A 16,189-nucleotide genomic window follows, 5' to 3' on the forward strand; every position below is an offset into this window, starting at 1 on the left:
AGCCCTGCCTGGACTCCCGCCCGCCCCAGCCCTGCTGCTGGTCTCTCCTTGGTGGGGTTTGGTCTTGGGCAGCCGAGTTGCCTGGGGCGACAGTGAAAGACAGGAATGTGGGAAGGGTGGGGGGTGGGCTAGGGGAGTGGGGAGCCATGGGGGGCGGAGAGGGGGGTTTTCTCTTGGCTGGTCAGAGTTCAGCCACCTCACGAGAGTGCAGGCCACCGGGCCATGCCAAGCTGATGACATCACGCTGCAGGAATGCCCACTGCTGTTAGCTCTGGAGGCCCGGCTTGGAGGGGGGGCTCCCCGCCCAGCCCTCCCACCTCACCCTGTCCCTGCTGCTTGCCCATTCTGATTCCTTTGCTAAACCTTTAATCTCCTATCTCTGCCTGTCTGACTCCAGTGCTCAGCCTTTCTCTCAACCTTCCATCTGGGCTCTCTTTCGTCTCAGCTGTCTGTCCGTCATGTTCACAGGGCCTCTCCTGGAGCAGGCTTTCTGAAGTCAGCTTGCGTGAACCCCTGGGCAGAGGTGGGCGGGATGGGACGAAGTGGGAAAGGAGAACTTGCTCAGACCTTCCTTGTCAGTTCGGACACAGGAGGGAGCGGGCCTGCCTGTCTGTTTGCAGAGACCCGGGAAACACCAGCTCCCTCTAAACAGCCTGGTGCAACAGGAAAGGGGTTTGGGTTTACTCCCAAATGAAGCACTTTGTCCCCAGCAGTAACTCCAATATCTGCTGACCTCCCTGGAGCCTGTCCCCGGAGGAAGCAGGAGGGCTGAGAGCCAGAGGGTCCTAGATAGGAAGACCAGAGGCCAGCTGGGCCTGTGACCATGTGGCTCTCTCTACACAAGTTGCATGGCTGGCTCCTTGCTGGTGGCCTTTTTCACTCCAATGACTTGCCCAAGTGGCCCCCCCATAAGTACCCCGGGGGCTGGAGCAGCAGTGAGCAGAGGACAAGGGAAGTTGGTTGGAATGACGCCAAAGCAAACTGGTCTTGCGTCAGATGGGATGGTTGTGTGGTGAGCGAGGACACTAGATAAAGTCCAGGATGAAACACACCCTGAGGCATCGGGATACCTGCCCCCGGAGTGTGGGGGGGGGGTCAGCCCCGATGGAGGCTCCAGGCCCGCCTCTGCTTCCAGGGCGAACTTTGCGCTGCAAGGCCTTCTACAGCGTCAACGGCTCGGTGTACTGTGAAGAGGATTACCTGGTGAGTGGGGGTCCCCGGGGCCTGGAATGGGCTCCTTTCGTTCTGAGGCCCCTCCCACTCGCGCGCGCGTGGTAACATCCGCCCTCTTATCCCTCCGCAGTTTTCAGGGTTTCAGGAGGCAGCTGAGAAATGCTGCGTGTGTGGTCACTTGATTTTGGAAAAGGTAAGGAAGGTGTCCGCAGCTGGGCTCGGGGATGGAGGGCCTGGGGGGCTGCACGGGCAGAGAGCCAATGAGACATCGCCTCCTGCCCGCCTGCCGACACTGGGTTCCTTCTGCCACCGGATCATCATTCGGCCTCCCAGTCCTGCCATCCCCAGCGTCCATGACCCAACCCCCTCCCCCATCCATGACCTAGCCCCCTCCCCCTAATTCTGCCATCTGATCCAGGCATTGGGGTCCTGGGCCGTAGTTCTTTCTTGACTGTCAGCTGGCCGAGTGGAATTCAGCTTTCTTTCCTGTAAACAGGAGAGATTAGATCGGTGGTTCTTAGCCCCGGATAGCCAGCAGCTCACCTAGGAAGAGCTAAAATACTAGTACTACCAATGCCTGCGTCTGCCCCGCTGCCGGAGTGTGATGTCATGGGTGGGGCATGCAGGCTTGCTGTTGTGATTCCGAACCTGTCTGGATTGTGGTTTGGGTGCCTTGGTGGTTTCTGAAAGCCCCTCAGGTGCGGCCAGTGGGGAGAAGCCAGGAGACAGGATGTGCTGTCTCCATTTCAAATCTCCTCTGACCCTTCCACCTCCCTGGGGTTGTTTGGGGAGGGTGGCAGGCTTGGAGGAGTTGGTGGTGGCCACAGGTAGTGAGTGTAATGGGTAGTTACAGAGCTTCCCCTCTCCCCCACATGCTAGATCCTGCAGGCAATGGGGAAGTCCTATCACCCGGGCTGCTTCCGGTGCATCGTTTGCAACAAGTGCCTGGATGGCATCCCCTTCACGGTGGACTTCTCCAACCAGGTGTACTGTGTCACCGACTACCACAAGTGCGTCCCCCACCCCGCGCCCTGCCCCGCGATGCCCTGTGGGTTCTCAGTCTCGCAGCTCATCTCTCCCTTCTCTCTCACAGAAACTATGCCCCCAAGTGTGCAGCCTGTGGCCAGCCCATCCTCCCCTCAGAGGTCAGTGTTTGTGGGCTCTCCAGCAGCGCTGAGTGCCGCTATCTCTGGGGAAGGGACAGAGCTGGGCTGCCTGGCCTCCTGCCAGAAGCAGTGGTGCCGAGGAATGTGCTCTGGGAAGATTCCCGTGTGACTCTACTCTCGGTCACCACTCTGACCCTCACATCCGGCCGGCCCGGCCATGTCTCCCAACCCCCTTGGTCTCAGGCGCCACTTCTTCTATCCTAGTCCAGCAGAGGAGGCTTGGAGGCCAGGGCCGACAGAGTCCCCGACTGGAGGGCTAGAAAAGGGTGGGGTGAAGCTGGTGGGAGGGGCCCAGAAATGGCAGAGTGTGCCTAAGGAGGGAGGGACCAGCCCCAAGCCACGAGGGACCAGAACCTGGCCCCCAGCTTAGCCTGCCTCATTCCCGCTGCCTGCCCTCCCTTTCCGCTGCTTGGCCTGCAGCTGGCAGAGGTAGGTAGAGCCCAGACCCTGTGCAGAGAGAGATTGGGGCCAGGTGGGGGCAAGCGCGTCAGCGCAGCAGCAGCTGGAGGGACACGAGAGGTCAGCCCACTGAGGACGCCCCAAGGCTGTGGATGATAGCCCAGGGGCTGGGGTCCTGTGCACGCTCTTCCCTCGGTCACCCTCGGGCATCTGTGTGTTCCAGGGCTGCGAGGACATTGTGAGGGTGATCTCCATGGACCGGGATTACCACTTTGAGTGCTACCACTGTGAGGTGAGTGAGTGCTGGCAGCCAGGACTGGGGCAGGGAACTTGGTTTGGATGGTGGCTTTTGTTGGTTGCTGGCCAGGGGTTCTGACTGGCAGCCGCCTGTTCAGCAGAATGGAACCCCGCCTACTGCTGTGAGACCCTCCTCATCCCTGCAATGTTTTAGGCCATCGTCACAGCCACTGTGGTCAGTCTTTCCATTTTGAGGACCCTCCACTTCATCGAGCATGATGTCCTTCTCCAGGGACTGGCTTCTTCTCTTAACATGTCCCGACACGCATGAGCCCAAGTCCCGCCACCCTTGCTCCTGAGGCGCACCCTGACTGTTTCTTCTAAGACAGATTCACTCCGTCTTCTGGCAGCCCACGGGATCGGGACTGCCCTTCACCAGCAGCGCTGTCCAGCGGCGCCAGCTCTTCCCCAGCTTTCTCACGCACACGAGACCATGGAAAACACAGGGCTTGGGGTCAGGTGGCCTCCCAGCTCTCCGGCACCTCTCAGGCGTCTTTGGTAATAGGTGTGCCCATGCAACACATTGCTCTCTTGACCGCCACTTCCTGCACTCACCAGGAGAGCCGTGCTCCCGGTGTGGCAGCATCATCGAGGGGTGGGGGCTGGGGGGTGTCATCTGCGCCCAGGAAGTTGTCTTTCTCACTCCTGATGGCGCCTTCTTCGTCCAACAGGCCAGCTTCTTGGATTAATTATTTGCTTCTCATATCGATTGAATAAGCATGGTGAAAAAGAACCCCCTTGGAGGCAGGCACACCTTTCCTGACTTGAAACTACCTGGCGGTTGGGGGTGGGGTCGGGGGTCGAGCCCTAGTATAGACAGATGTAGAGCATGGGAAACTAGGGGGGGTGCTCTCATTTCACCAATCTCTTTTTCACCCTGCTCTGGCTCTTGACGGAGTCTCCCTTTGAATCTGGCTTCCCCAGACTCATGACTGCAGGGCTAAGAGACTCCAGTTAGCTACTAGAAATAGGCCCTCGCTCGTTATTTCTGCTGCTGCAGCGACCCCTGGTGTCTGGCCGAGGTATTTTTCCCTAGGTGTCGCTTGGAGTCCAACCCTTTGGATCCCTCACTCCCCAAACCTTGCTTTCAGGGGTCAGGAGCCCAGTGGGGAGCAGGGCAGGCGTCCTGTGTCCGGTGTCTGGGCCGATCCCGGTGTCCTCCTTCCCTAGGACTGCCGGATGCAGCTGAGTGACGAGGAGGGCTGCCGCTGCTTCCCCCTGGATGGGCACTTGCTCTGTCACGGCTGTCACATGCAGCGCCTCAGCGCCCGACAGCCCCCCACCAACTACATCTGACCTGCTGCCACCGTCACTGCTGCCCTCCTCACCACTGACGTCACTGCTGCCCTCCTCACCACTGGACGGGCGAGGGCCCCTGGCCGGGGGACCCCTCAGGCGAGCCTCGGCCAGGAATGCACTCGGCACCACGGGCCTGGGAGGAGAGTCCTCGGGGAGGGCCCTCGGGCCAGAGACCCAAAGATTGCAACATTCCGCGGGGGTGGTGCCGATGATCCCATCCCCTTGCCAGTGGGGCTGGTTGGCCTTGCCCGGAGGGAGCCAGGAGTGCGGCCTGGGTGCCGCGGCCACACGGTCAGTCACACACAGGGAGGAAGGGTCGGGTGCGTTCTGAAGATGGGAGTCTCATCTGTGTCTCGCTGTGCCTGGATACGAGTCGAGCGATGTTCTGGGTGGCACAGAGTGAAGGGGCATCGCGGGAGCTCCCCTGTCTTTGGCACCCCCCTGTAGGGCAAGGGACCAGCCAGGGCCCTGCCACAGAGCCTGAGCTCTGCATCTGGACGCGAGCAGAGCTGCAGCCTGGATCCACCAGTGCGTGCGCTCGGCCTGTGCCCTCCAAGGGGCAGTGCTGGGCAGCCCCTCTGCGGGCACGCAGGCAGCTGGGCTGGGCCTGCTTCTCAGGGAACTCACGTGGGTCTGGGGGAGGCGGGGGTGGTGCCTAGCCTTGGTTCCTCTCCTCCTCAGCTGGCGAAGTAATAGTGGGGCATCCAGGGAGCTGCAGGCTTGGCACGCTCCTGAGCTTCTGGCCCAAATGCACACCTGGTGCCATCCCTCCTGTGGCTACCCAGCTGAGCTCATCCCTCTAGGCCTACCAGCTCTCAGAAGAACCCCAGGATTATATCTACTGCAGTGCCACACTTCTGGGGTCCCGGGGGTGGGGTGGGGAGCAAACCATCCTGATTGAGTTCTGAGTCAATTTAGCTAAAAACAGTTCTCTAGAGCTAGATTGCTTCAAGCCAATCAATCACTGAGAATATGTTTGCTGAATGTTCAGTTCACATAAGGACCCTAAATTACTTGCCTAAAGCTCAGCCCCCCTTTGGGTGCTTTTATATCCACTTAGGCGGCCTCCTCTTGTTTGTCTTCCCCCCACAGATTTGTATCTATTCTCCAAGAGTACTTCTGAGTTACTATAAATTGTATCAGGTTTGCAGCACCTTGTAAATGATGAAATGGTTTCCTATCTCCTCCCACCACCCCCCACCCCTGTGTCTATTTTCAAACACTTAAAAAAAAAGTTTTGATGTTTCTAGCAATAAATATATTTCGTTACAGATAGTTTGTGTATCCCTTTGTTTCTAAATTCTTTACACATTGATCCCTTGAAGAATGTAAGGGATCTCACTCCTGGCCCTGCTGCTCAGGGCCGCATACGCTTACAAGCAGGAGGCGTGGCAGAGTCCCTTAAGAAGGTTAACACAGACGAAGACAGAGTAAAAAAGGCGAGTCTGCTCAGTTGCCGTAAATATTTTAGAGTAAATGGTTCCGGGTGAATTGGTTTTCGACAAGTTCTGTTGCTCTTTGATGCTTCGTCTTCATTCTCTGCCGTCCCGGGGTGGTGAGGGCTGTGTCCCCACCCCCAGTTTGGGGGTGATTCAAAGCTGCCTTTGTGGCTTCTCTTGGGAATGGCATAGAAGACCCTCTGAGGGAGCCAGACGGCTGAGAGCAAGACGGAGGAAGGCGCTGTTTTGTTGGAGGGGTGGACGGTCTGAAACAGCATGGCAGCTAGGGTTGCTTCTGAACTGTGCTGGTTCAGTCCGTAGAAACCCCGTGACGATGGGCCACTAAGGACCAGTGCTGAGTGGCCATACCGGGAGGGTGATTTGAAAAAAACCCTGTGATAGACCGGTCCACACCAGACTGGCTGCCGGGGATGGGGGGAGGTGGGTGGGGGGGCCAGAGAAGCAAGTGCATCCTGTTCTGGAGACCTGCCCTCTCCACATTCCTTGGTTTCTTACTCCAGTCATGTGCTTCCATTCCTCCATCCCTGACCTGGCTGACTCATCCCTGCTGCTCTTTCCCAGCCTTGGGGCACCCAAACTGCTGTGGCCACTGGGGCTACTCTCCCACCCATCTGCCTGGGGTGGGGTGGGGAGCAAGGATGACATCTGAGGAGGAGGGACCCAGAAGAGCAGCCCGGCTCCACTTCATCACCTAGGGATCTGTCGGAGAGCAGGGCTTCCTGTTTGCTAGGGAGGGCTCATCCTTAGTAGTGGGGGCTTATCCTTAGTAGTGGGGGCTTCACGGTTTGCACTTGATGGCGAAAGATTTACGCCATACGTTTTGTTGATTTGCGCCGTACGTTTTGTGGGAGGAGGCCAAGGATAGAGCAAAAGGTGGACTTTATGAGCCCCCCTGCTGCCTGATTCTCATCAACAGCTAATAGTCAAGAAATGGAGAAAGAGAGTGAGTGGGGGAGTTAGGAGTCTCTTCAAAGGAGGGTCCCAAGACAGGGATCAGGCTCAGACCAGGCCCATTCCTGAAGGACAAGGCTGCTGATGGCCCCCTCTCCGCCTTATGGAGGGTCTGGACTGCCTCCCCACCACCTCCACCTCGGAGGCCTCTCCAGGCCGCAGGCAAATGGCTGAGATTTCATCTACATCCCAGCCGACTGCCCTCTGTCCAGGCGGAAGTAGAGAGAGCTGTTTCCAGGCATATAAAGCCAGTTAGGTGCGGTCCTTGAGACTGAACTACAGAAAGGACTGGAAAGTGGAGAGGAGGAAGGGGGTGGTAGGGGAGGGGAGCTAAGGAATTTGTGTTTTGCATTGTTTTTCAGAGGCATGCATACCCCAGAGCAAGCGGAGGGTCACTTGGCCCTCTCCTAGGGAGTCCCAGAGGAAGAGTTCCCCCAGTCCCACCCAGCCCTGTGGTTTGACGTGGCACATACTGAGCAGAGTGTTAACTAATGAGGACATAAAGGCTACTGCAGTCCAAGTGTAGCAGGGTCCTCATTCTGTCCACTGTGGGTCCTCCTTTACGAAAAACCTGGCCACCCTTGGAAAGGAAGGGCAGTGCTGACCTGTGTGATGGGCTCCTAGTACCATCCAAAGAAGGAGTGATGGTGTCCTGAGGAATACCTATTAAAGGGTACTGGTTACCTTAAGAACAGTTAGTTCTTGCATCTTGATCCTCGCCCTCAAGAAGAAAACATAGAAGACATGGGTGCTGTAGCAAAATGTGGCGAAGAATGGTGCCCAGCTAGCAGATAAAATAGCGTCTGGGGTTGTAAAGGCCTGTTTCCAAACAAGCAGCCATCTAATTGAGGTGCCCACTAAATCCACATGGAAGAAGCACACCATCATCAGTCACCGAAGGATTGGAACCCATACGATCCGAAGTCGAAGGAGGGATCAGTACCAGAGCGCAAATTGTGAGAATCCGGTGTGCAGAAGGCGATGGCTGACAGCAGGAGCCCAAGATTCGCTTGTGGAACCACATAGGGAATACGTCTCCGGAGAACTCCCCATACAACTGAGGGTGGGAGGAGAGTGGGCACTAGACAGAGTGCACTGGGGAGATGCGTGCAGAAGATCAAAGGGGCAAATCCGACTGGAACAGCTAAAACTGTCAGTGGATTCCCCCTACGATGCACGCTGGACCTGGTCGGGTTTGTATGGGATGGGTTGGTTTTTGTTTGTCCAAATAGGGTGTGTCTCAGAGGTGTCATGTCATTTGAGGTCACCCTCTGGAGGTTGTGTTAGGTTTTCCCATTTTTAGATATATGAAACCCAGGGTTGATGAGCCCATAGAGACAGCAAGTAGAATAAGGATTTTGGGGGGAGGAGGGAACAATGGTGAAGGGGTGGTGGTGAAGGGGATGTCAAGGAGTCCATGTAGAAAAAGAATATTTGGAAACTGATTGTGGTAGCAATAGTACAGTTCTGCTTGAAGTGATGGAACTGTAAATATATGTATATTCATTTTTTTTTCCTTTTATTTAGTCAGTGCCGACTCACAGCAACCCATGGGACAGAGTAGAACCAGGCCTGTGGGTTTCCAAGACGGTAACTCTTCATGGGAGCAGAAGGCCTCCTGTATGTCCCCAGTGGTTTCAAACTGCCAACCTTGCAGTTAACAAGTCATCGAGGAACCACGACGCCACCAGGGCTACCCACTATATATATTCATTTTTAAAGAGTACTAATTAGGCTGCATTCTCGATGGTTACAGCACACATTTAGCAATTACCTAACACAGTCACTTCATCGTACAAATGAGATGGGGGGCATGAGTGAGAACGTGGAACACAGCTGAATACTAGAAGTTAAAGACAACTTTCCAGCTTTTGAAGATGCATAACTTACTCCCACCCACTCCATGACAGGGACCCCAGAGTGATGCTGTGGAGATTGACCTGCCAACTCTCCATCATGTCCGACAGAGGAGGGACGTTGTCGTGGGAAAGCTCAGGAACACAAGAGACAAGAAGGAAAACTTAAAAAATAAAAAGAATGAAAACGTTCGGTTCATGTAAGTGGGTCATTTATTTAATTAGGTAACCAGAATTAGCAGGGACCAAAGCAGCGGTAGAAGTATATTAGCTGAGGCCGAAGAACCATGCTGCAAGGTGAGTCCCTGCCCTGGACCGACGACCGTCTATCCAGGGGGACAAATGGACACACAGATGCCTTGAGAAGATGACAAGCAGCCTATCAACAAGGGCAGTCATCGAATGTTAGGAGCAAAATGCCACAAGGGGCCGAGCAAGGACACCGGGAGACATCATTTGGCTTAGATTGGAGGTCACAAGTTGGTGGCCCACAGGCTAACTCTTGTCCCAAATGCACTGGGTTTAGAACTGCCCGTGTGGGTTTCTGAGACTAACTCTTTTTTAAAAATCATTTTCTTGGGGACTTTTACAGCCCTTTCAACAATCCACACATTGAGCATATTCATACATATGTTGCCATCATCATTTTCAAAACCTTTTCTTTCTACTTGAGCCCTTCCACTCAGCTCCTCTTTGTTCCCTCCCTCCCCAGAGACTAACTCTGTAGGAGAGTGGAAAGCCCCATCTTGCCTCCCAAGGAGCAGTTGGTGTATCAAACCACCAACCTTGGGGATCGCAGGGAACACGTGAGCATTACATTCCCGGGGCCCCTTATGTAGATGGAATGATCAAATTGGGAAATAGCATTTTGTGACCCCGAATAAAATTGATTCAGGCAATGCTTAGTAATTGGTGAAATGGGTGATGGCAAATTGGACATTGCACAGTGCCAAGTGATCAACACAGTGGAGTTGAGGCCAGAATTCTTAACTATGTGGGAGGAATCGTCACCTGTGTCCTGGAATCACTCGTGATAGATGAGTTCTGGTGGGTTGTGACTGTGGTAGTTACAAAGTCTATTGTCAATATTGAGACTTAGGAGTGAAGGGGTAGTCTAGCCTGTCAGTCAGGTCGCAGCTTGATGACCTCATTTGGAGGGGCTAAGGCGATAAATAATGGCTGGAGGCAGAACACATGTTCACTTCCTGTGAGACATTCCTGTTGACAAGCCACATGGAGCTATGCTGATGGCAGCCAGGGCCTTGGAGCTGGAGGAGCCACGTGGAGACCCATGCCAGCACTGAGATGCTTCCACTGCCACTGGATCCACAAGACTTTCCACCCACTGGTCTGTGATCTTCCTGCATTCGGCGTCATTGCATGTGTTGTGTGAGTCTGAAGAGGACTTTACAGATTGATATTGGACATATGGGCTAATAGCGGACTCATGGACTTGATCCGGTTGTTTTCTCAATATTCAATTGCTCTTGTATATAAAGCTCTTTCTTATACACATATGATACTTATGAATTTGTTTTTCTAGTCTACCCAGACTAACACAAGAGTGAGTATATAGCCCAACCTAGTAAATGTTTGCTTCCTGCCTCCCCAAAGAAATCCATTCCCAGGAAATGCTGAAGACAGAGGAACAAACTAAAGGACACGAGGAGGAAGGAACCAGAAACATCCAGGAGAGGAGTGAGGCATTCTGCAGGCAGCGGGCCAGGTCTCCTTCATCGAGCCAATATGATTAAACGAGAATGAGAAAGTCACAATTGCTATAGAGGAGCATAGGGGACATCATAACCAAATACAAAGCATAGCCCCAGCTTCCTTATTAGTTTCGACAAATTACCGTAAAGGACATTTGGGAGTTAATTGGAAAACATTGCAAATGTGTGACTATGACAGGATTAGATGAGATGAAAGTAACTGATGGAAAGCTTAAACATATTAACTTTAAAAAAAGTACAGTGTATAAAATCCTATGTAAAGGTAGGGGAAACTAATGGGGAGGGGGTTTTGATAAGTAGCTTGAACTGTTGAATACAAAATTGATGACCTGAAATGTGAATTGCCACATAATTCACAATCAAAGGATGTTTTTAAAACATAGATAGGTTCGGGATGATCCTATTTTAAAAATCTAAAAAAAGCTATGGGGGAAAATTTAAAAAGACATACACTGAGGTATTACTGGTAGTTAGACTATGTTTGTGGTTGGGCTACATTGCTGTTTTCATACGCTGTGTGTGCGCTACCTCGGTAGTAATAATTAGCGATGACAAAAGTAAGATTGCCAACATCGATAGTTCGGGAGATCTCCCAAAACATCTGGATGTGATATGCAAAGACGTAGCTGCTGAGTTTTGAATCATCAGATCTGTCACTCCTGGGCCTCCCTCCCCACATGGCAACAAGAGGTTGTCACCGAGTGATGGCTGCCCCTCTAAGCCACGCATTCCCTCCTGAGTTTGTCCGAGTCCCCACTATCCTTATACCTGTACCCTTCACACCTTGCTTTCCTACCTGGCTCCCCCCTGACTTTGGGTCAGTAACCCTGGCTTGGATGATCCTGCAGAGGTTTCTCTTATTAGTCATTTGAAAGAGTCAATAAACTCGTTTTTTTTACACGCTGCTCAAGAGAAGCATCTACTGCCAAATTCCCTGTGCTGAAGTTTAACTTTGTAAGGGAACCCATCACTTCCTGGGCATTTCAGATGTGATATTTAACTCTACTTAGCTACCAGCATTGCATAATGCAAATGAGTCTAGCAAAGCCTCTCTCAGGTAAAGGCATGTGATGTTGCTGACTTCCTCTCTCCATAATGCCTTCATCACAGAAGGTGCTTCAAATTTCACAATGTCGGTTCATCCCAGGCACGAAACACCAAATGCCCTGTGGTTGGTCTGTTTCCCACACTGGTTCCTATCGAATTCTCAGAATAAGGCCGAGTCCCCATCGGTTTACAATGCAGAGCACACTCAGCATGGCACGTGATTTTGCATTATAGCATCATAATCAGTCATTACAACACTCTACTGTACGTGGTGTGCTCCGGGCCGAACTTTCCAAAATGATTCTAGCCTCTCTCCTCAGAATCAATTTCCTTTACTACCTCCTATGCCTTTGGGAAAAACAGTTTCAATCTGTTCTATTTGGGAGCCAAACTGCTCAGCTTTTCTTTGAGATCCAGAGTTTCCGCCAGGCTGTGTACTGCCCCCAGCTACCTCACAATCATGCCTCATGGAGAAGCCTAGCTCCTCCCTATGTCGATGCCCAGTTGTGGCGGCAGCATTTACTGAAAAGGCTACCTCGTCACTCTCCTCATTCCAACTTGGATGACAGAATTCTGACCAGGCAGACGACCCTTGAAGCCACAAAGGGCTGGGTTTCAAATCACCTCAGAAGTGTCAAGCAATTATAAAAAATTTTAAAAAAGTACATGATGAACATTTGTTCTGAAATGTACACTTGAGTTCATAGGTTGATTGCCTATTTATTTTCTTTCCCCACTTGTTTCCTTTGTAAATCAGGCCCTTACAATGGGCAGGAAATTTTTTTGAGCTTAATCGTCAATAGTTGCGGCTCAGACTGCATTCATTTTTCCAGTAAACACTCTTGAAACGTATCCCTCCGCTCTGGCTGCCTGTACAACTTCATCTTCCTGCAGCTAGTTTCTGGGTTCACAATCCCATCACAGAGTTCCCACTCCTGGCTCTCAACTACCTCAGCCGTGGTGTGACTGATTTTTCAGATGTTTCTCAACAATGGCTCAGTGAAGTATAATTCCAAGCTCTTATGGCTGTTTTAATGCCCTAGCTTTGAAACTGGTCCTTTAAACCCAAACTTTCAGGGTGAGAACCTACTCCACTCAAAGTTTCCGTTAGCGACATATGTGAAATCCTACCCCCTCACCTGGAGTCTCTCTCTCTTTGAATCCACTTTGAGTCCTAGCTAGCGTGTGGGAGGCAGAGTCTGGGAGGCAGAGTCCTTGCAATGTTCTTGGCAATTCTCCATTCTTCTCTGTAACGCGAAATAACTCGGCGAAGGAATGTCCGAGTCTGAAAGGCCAAGTGGACTTTAATCAGACTCCCATTTACATTCATCATCAAGTTCAAAACATAACCGTCCATGACCAGGTCATGTCCAAGAGAATGGCTAGAGTGGAAAACAAATGTTGGCGAGGAGAGGAAATGGGAACCCTTGCCAGTTGCTGGTGGGAACATTAAATGGCGTAGTCACTGTGAAACACAGCTTGGCAATTTCTCAACAAGTTCAACATAGAAGTACCCTCTGACTCATGCTCATGTATATTCCTAGGTACGTACCCCCAAGGAATGGAAAGTCAGCTTTTATTTCAACTGAAGGAATTGGTGAGCTTCAAATAAAAATGTCCACAAAAGACCCGGACACAATAGTTCATAGCAAAAAGGAAATAACACGAATCTCCATCAGCAGATGAATGAACGAATTGTTTTAGAGTCATATTGTGGAATATTATGCAGCCGTGAAAAATGAAATACCGATGTGTACTACAATGTGGATGAATTTCCAGAAAATATTTTGCTAATTGTGAAAGAAGCAAATTGTACAATATCCCATATTTTCTCGTTCCATTTATATGAAATACCCAGAATAGGCAAATCCATAGAAACAGAAAGCAGATTAGTGGTTGACAGGGGCTGAAGGAAGGGGGGTAATTGTGAGTGACTGCTTAATGGGTATGGGGTTTTATTTTGGGGTGATGCAAACTTTCCAGACCAAGAACAAGGTGGTGGTTATTTAACATGGTAAAGGTACTAAATGCCACTGATCGGGTCACATATCCTGGTTCCTAAAGATCTTTAGCATACATTCTGAAGTAATAAAAACACGGTATAGAACAGTGTATATGGTATGCCACATTTCTTGTACAAGGAGGGGGATATGTATGTACCTGTATTCATACTTGCATATGCACCAATAACTTCGGGACTGATAAGCACTAAGACAACAGGTGACGGGAAACTAACAATATCATGTTTTCAGGAGGCTTAATCACGAGCAGAATGTCCAGCGACATTGTGAGACTGTAGCTAGGCCTAATTGGCCGTCCCCGCCCTACCCCCCAGGAGCCTGGCTCTGGATCACTTCAGCCTATTCTTGACTCCATCATCAAAGCGCACGGAGTGAGTGGTTGTGCATTGCACAGGGCATAGCAGGTGAGATGGACAGCGAGATGAGGGGACAGGCCTGTGAAGGTTAACGGTTTCACGGAACGAATGGAACTATTTAAGGTCTCCGCACTATGGGGTGGTCAAAATGATTCTCTATACAAAGCCACGAGAGGGGCCATGGAGGAAGCACCCACTTAAATACCGAGCCCCCCAAATTAAGGGTGTATAAAGGATTTTTTTTTCATTTCAACAATAAAACAGAAATGAACTAAAAAGGATTTTTGATGGAGCAACAACCTGGATGAATCGCAAAGGAATGATGCTGCGTGAAAGACCCCACAACAACAGGCTTACATCTGTATTTGACTCCGTTTGCATGGGGGTGGGGGGGCACCTTATTCCAACAGGAGGCAGATCCCTGCTTGTCTGGGGCAGGGAGGGGTGGGGGAGAGGGATTACAGAGGCAGAGGAAGCTTCTCAGGGTGCTGCCTCTGTTCACCACCTTGTGGCGAACGGTTTCACACATGTACGCCTACCTGGAAATGTATCAAACAGTGCGCTTCGTATAGTGTGTGCCAACTAAATCCTAAGGCGGCTGGTTTGTTTTGTGTGTTTGCTTGTTTGTTAATCAGGAAAAAGAGGAGGGGAGAGACAAGGGAACGTCAGCAAGAGGGGGGAGAGAATAGATCTAGTACTTCTCCAGCAATTCTGATTAGAAGATCCTTTTCACAGGGGTGGCTGCATGTTTAACTGTCAGGACAGTCTATAGTCGACGACTGGCCAGTCTTGGGGAGCCTTAGCCATCTGCTGGTCCAGACCCCAAGACTGCACCTTAGATCTCTGTCTGCACCGTTCTAAATAACTCAAACTGGTCCTCTCCCTTAAAGGCCAGTTAAGACAAGATTAATTTGATAACATTTTCCTACCCCTACCCCCCCAAAAAACCTGTTCTATTACTGCCCAAGAAACCCTTTACCTTCTTCAAATTTCTCTAATATTTATAGTCTCAACTGCTCTTTTGACACCTATTTTCCTGCTATGTGTCATCCCACCCCCATAGACATAGGTGTTATCTCAATTAGATCATTAATTTCCTCAGAGCGGACACCTGGTCGTATCTATCTTTGTGTCTCCCCAAGGCACTGAATGCTTAATAAATGTCCATTTTAAACACCTCACTTTCATAGTCTTTCCAAAGCGCTCTCTCAGCCATTATCTCATTTGATCATTACATCAACACTATGAGGTTGGAGAAGGTAGGACTCTTGTTATTTCCTCCTTTTGACAGATGAGGAACTCGAAGCTCCCAGCAGTTCAGGATCTGCCCAAGGTCACACAGCTTGCTGGAGACAGAGCTAGAATAGATAATTACGTGTGAAGATTCAATCCAGGCTTCCCTTTTATCCTCCCACCTGAAGTCTGGCCTCTGCACCTTCTGCCTCCTCGTTCCCCAAGCACTTCAGAGCTGCCTAGCCACAGCTTTGTAGTACCACACTGGAAAACTCGGCAAATCGGAAAGAGACATTCTCAGAGATTTCCGGTCAAGTGAGTCACTAAAGCATGCTTGCTCTTTTGTTCCAAGTGTCGCTTGTTAGGGACATTATGCCTGGTATTTAATGATGCTGCACTACATACAGGGCTGAGGAAGCATAAGTGATTTTTTTAAAGCCTTAGAAAATGACGGCAGTTTAATATACAGCACGGAGGGTGGCAGCTGATGAGGTGACCGAGGATATAAAATGTCTACACTGGATCCTACCATTCTTTGATCCACTGCTAGCAGAATTCTCTTCACAGGCACTAAAGGAAAAGGTGCCCCCCAGCACCTCAACCCCTGGGACGCCTTCACCGTCACCGGGGCTACCTGTCAGCTTCTTGGAGACCAGCGATTTGACGGAGCGGGTGCATTATACTTAGCACCGGATCATCTTATTTTTAAAAAGCATTCACTTCCTGACAAAGATTCCAGGCGGCCTGGAAAGGAGAGGCAGAAGAGCCAGGGCGACGACGGACGACGACGTTGTGGGGAGGGCACCCTAAAAGTCGAGCCCAGAGCGAGGCTCGCGGGGACCCCAAGATGACCTGGGGCGGGGCGGGGCCGGGGCACCCAGGCGGCGTTCCCACGGCCTCCTGTCCGAGTCACCGGCTTCTTGGCGCCTCGGTTGTCCCGATCCCTAAGTCGGGTTTGGTAGCACCTTCCTCCGGCGAGGCGGCGGGAACGAAGGCCCTCAAACAAGCTAGCAGCGAGGGTGCTCCTGCTCTCAACGCTTGCCCCGAAGTGTGGGGTGAGGGTGGGGAGCACCCAGCAGCAAGGGCAAAGGCGCCTCCGGGCGCTGCCTCCTAGCCCAGCCAGGGGTCCAGAGGCCCAGGATCCGGGTGCCCGGGCCTGCGTTCACCGGCCGTTCGCGACCCGGGAGCGCGTTCCGGG

The 16,189-nt window shown here is 51.7% G+C and overlaps 1 protein-coding gene across 1 annotated transcript in view; it reads left to right on the plus strand.

Annotated features, from left to right (window-relative positions):
* AJUBA (ajuba LIM protein) overlaps positions 1-5,609 on the plus strand; it is an 11,768-nt gene extending 6,159 nt beyond the window's left edge. The window contains exons 2-7 of the mRNA XM_004698897.2: positions 1,136-1,203; positions 1,304-1,366; positions 2,053-2,183; positions 2,267-2,318; positions 2,962-3,030; positions 4,206-5,609. Of these exons, the coding sequence (XP_004698954.1) occupies positions 1,136-1,203; positions 1,304-1,366; positions 2,053-2,183; positions 2,267-2,318; positions 2,962-3,030; positions 4,206-4,331 (509 nt within the window). The 3' untranslated portion in view covers positions 4,332-5,609. The remainder of the gene's footprint in view (positions 1-1,135; positions 1,204-1,303; positions 1,367-2,052; positions 2,184-2,266; positions 2,319-2,961; positions 3,031-4,205) is intronic.
* The last annotated feature ends 10,580 nt before the right edge of the window (positions 5,610-16,189 follow it).

The sequence above is a fragment of the Echinops telfairi genome, unplaced genomic scaffold (genome assembly GCF_000313985.2).
Source record: "Echinops telfairi isolate 266 unplaced genomic scaffold, ASM31398v2 ScPeMD7_18;HRSCAF=68, whole genome shotgun sequence".
NCBI classification, from domain to species: Eukaryota; Metazoa; Chordata; class Mammalia; order Afrosoricida; family Tenrecidae; genus Echinops; species Echinops telfairi.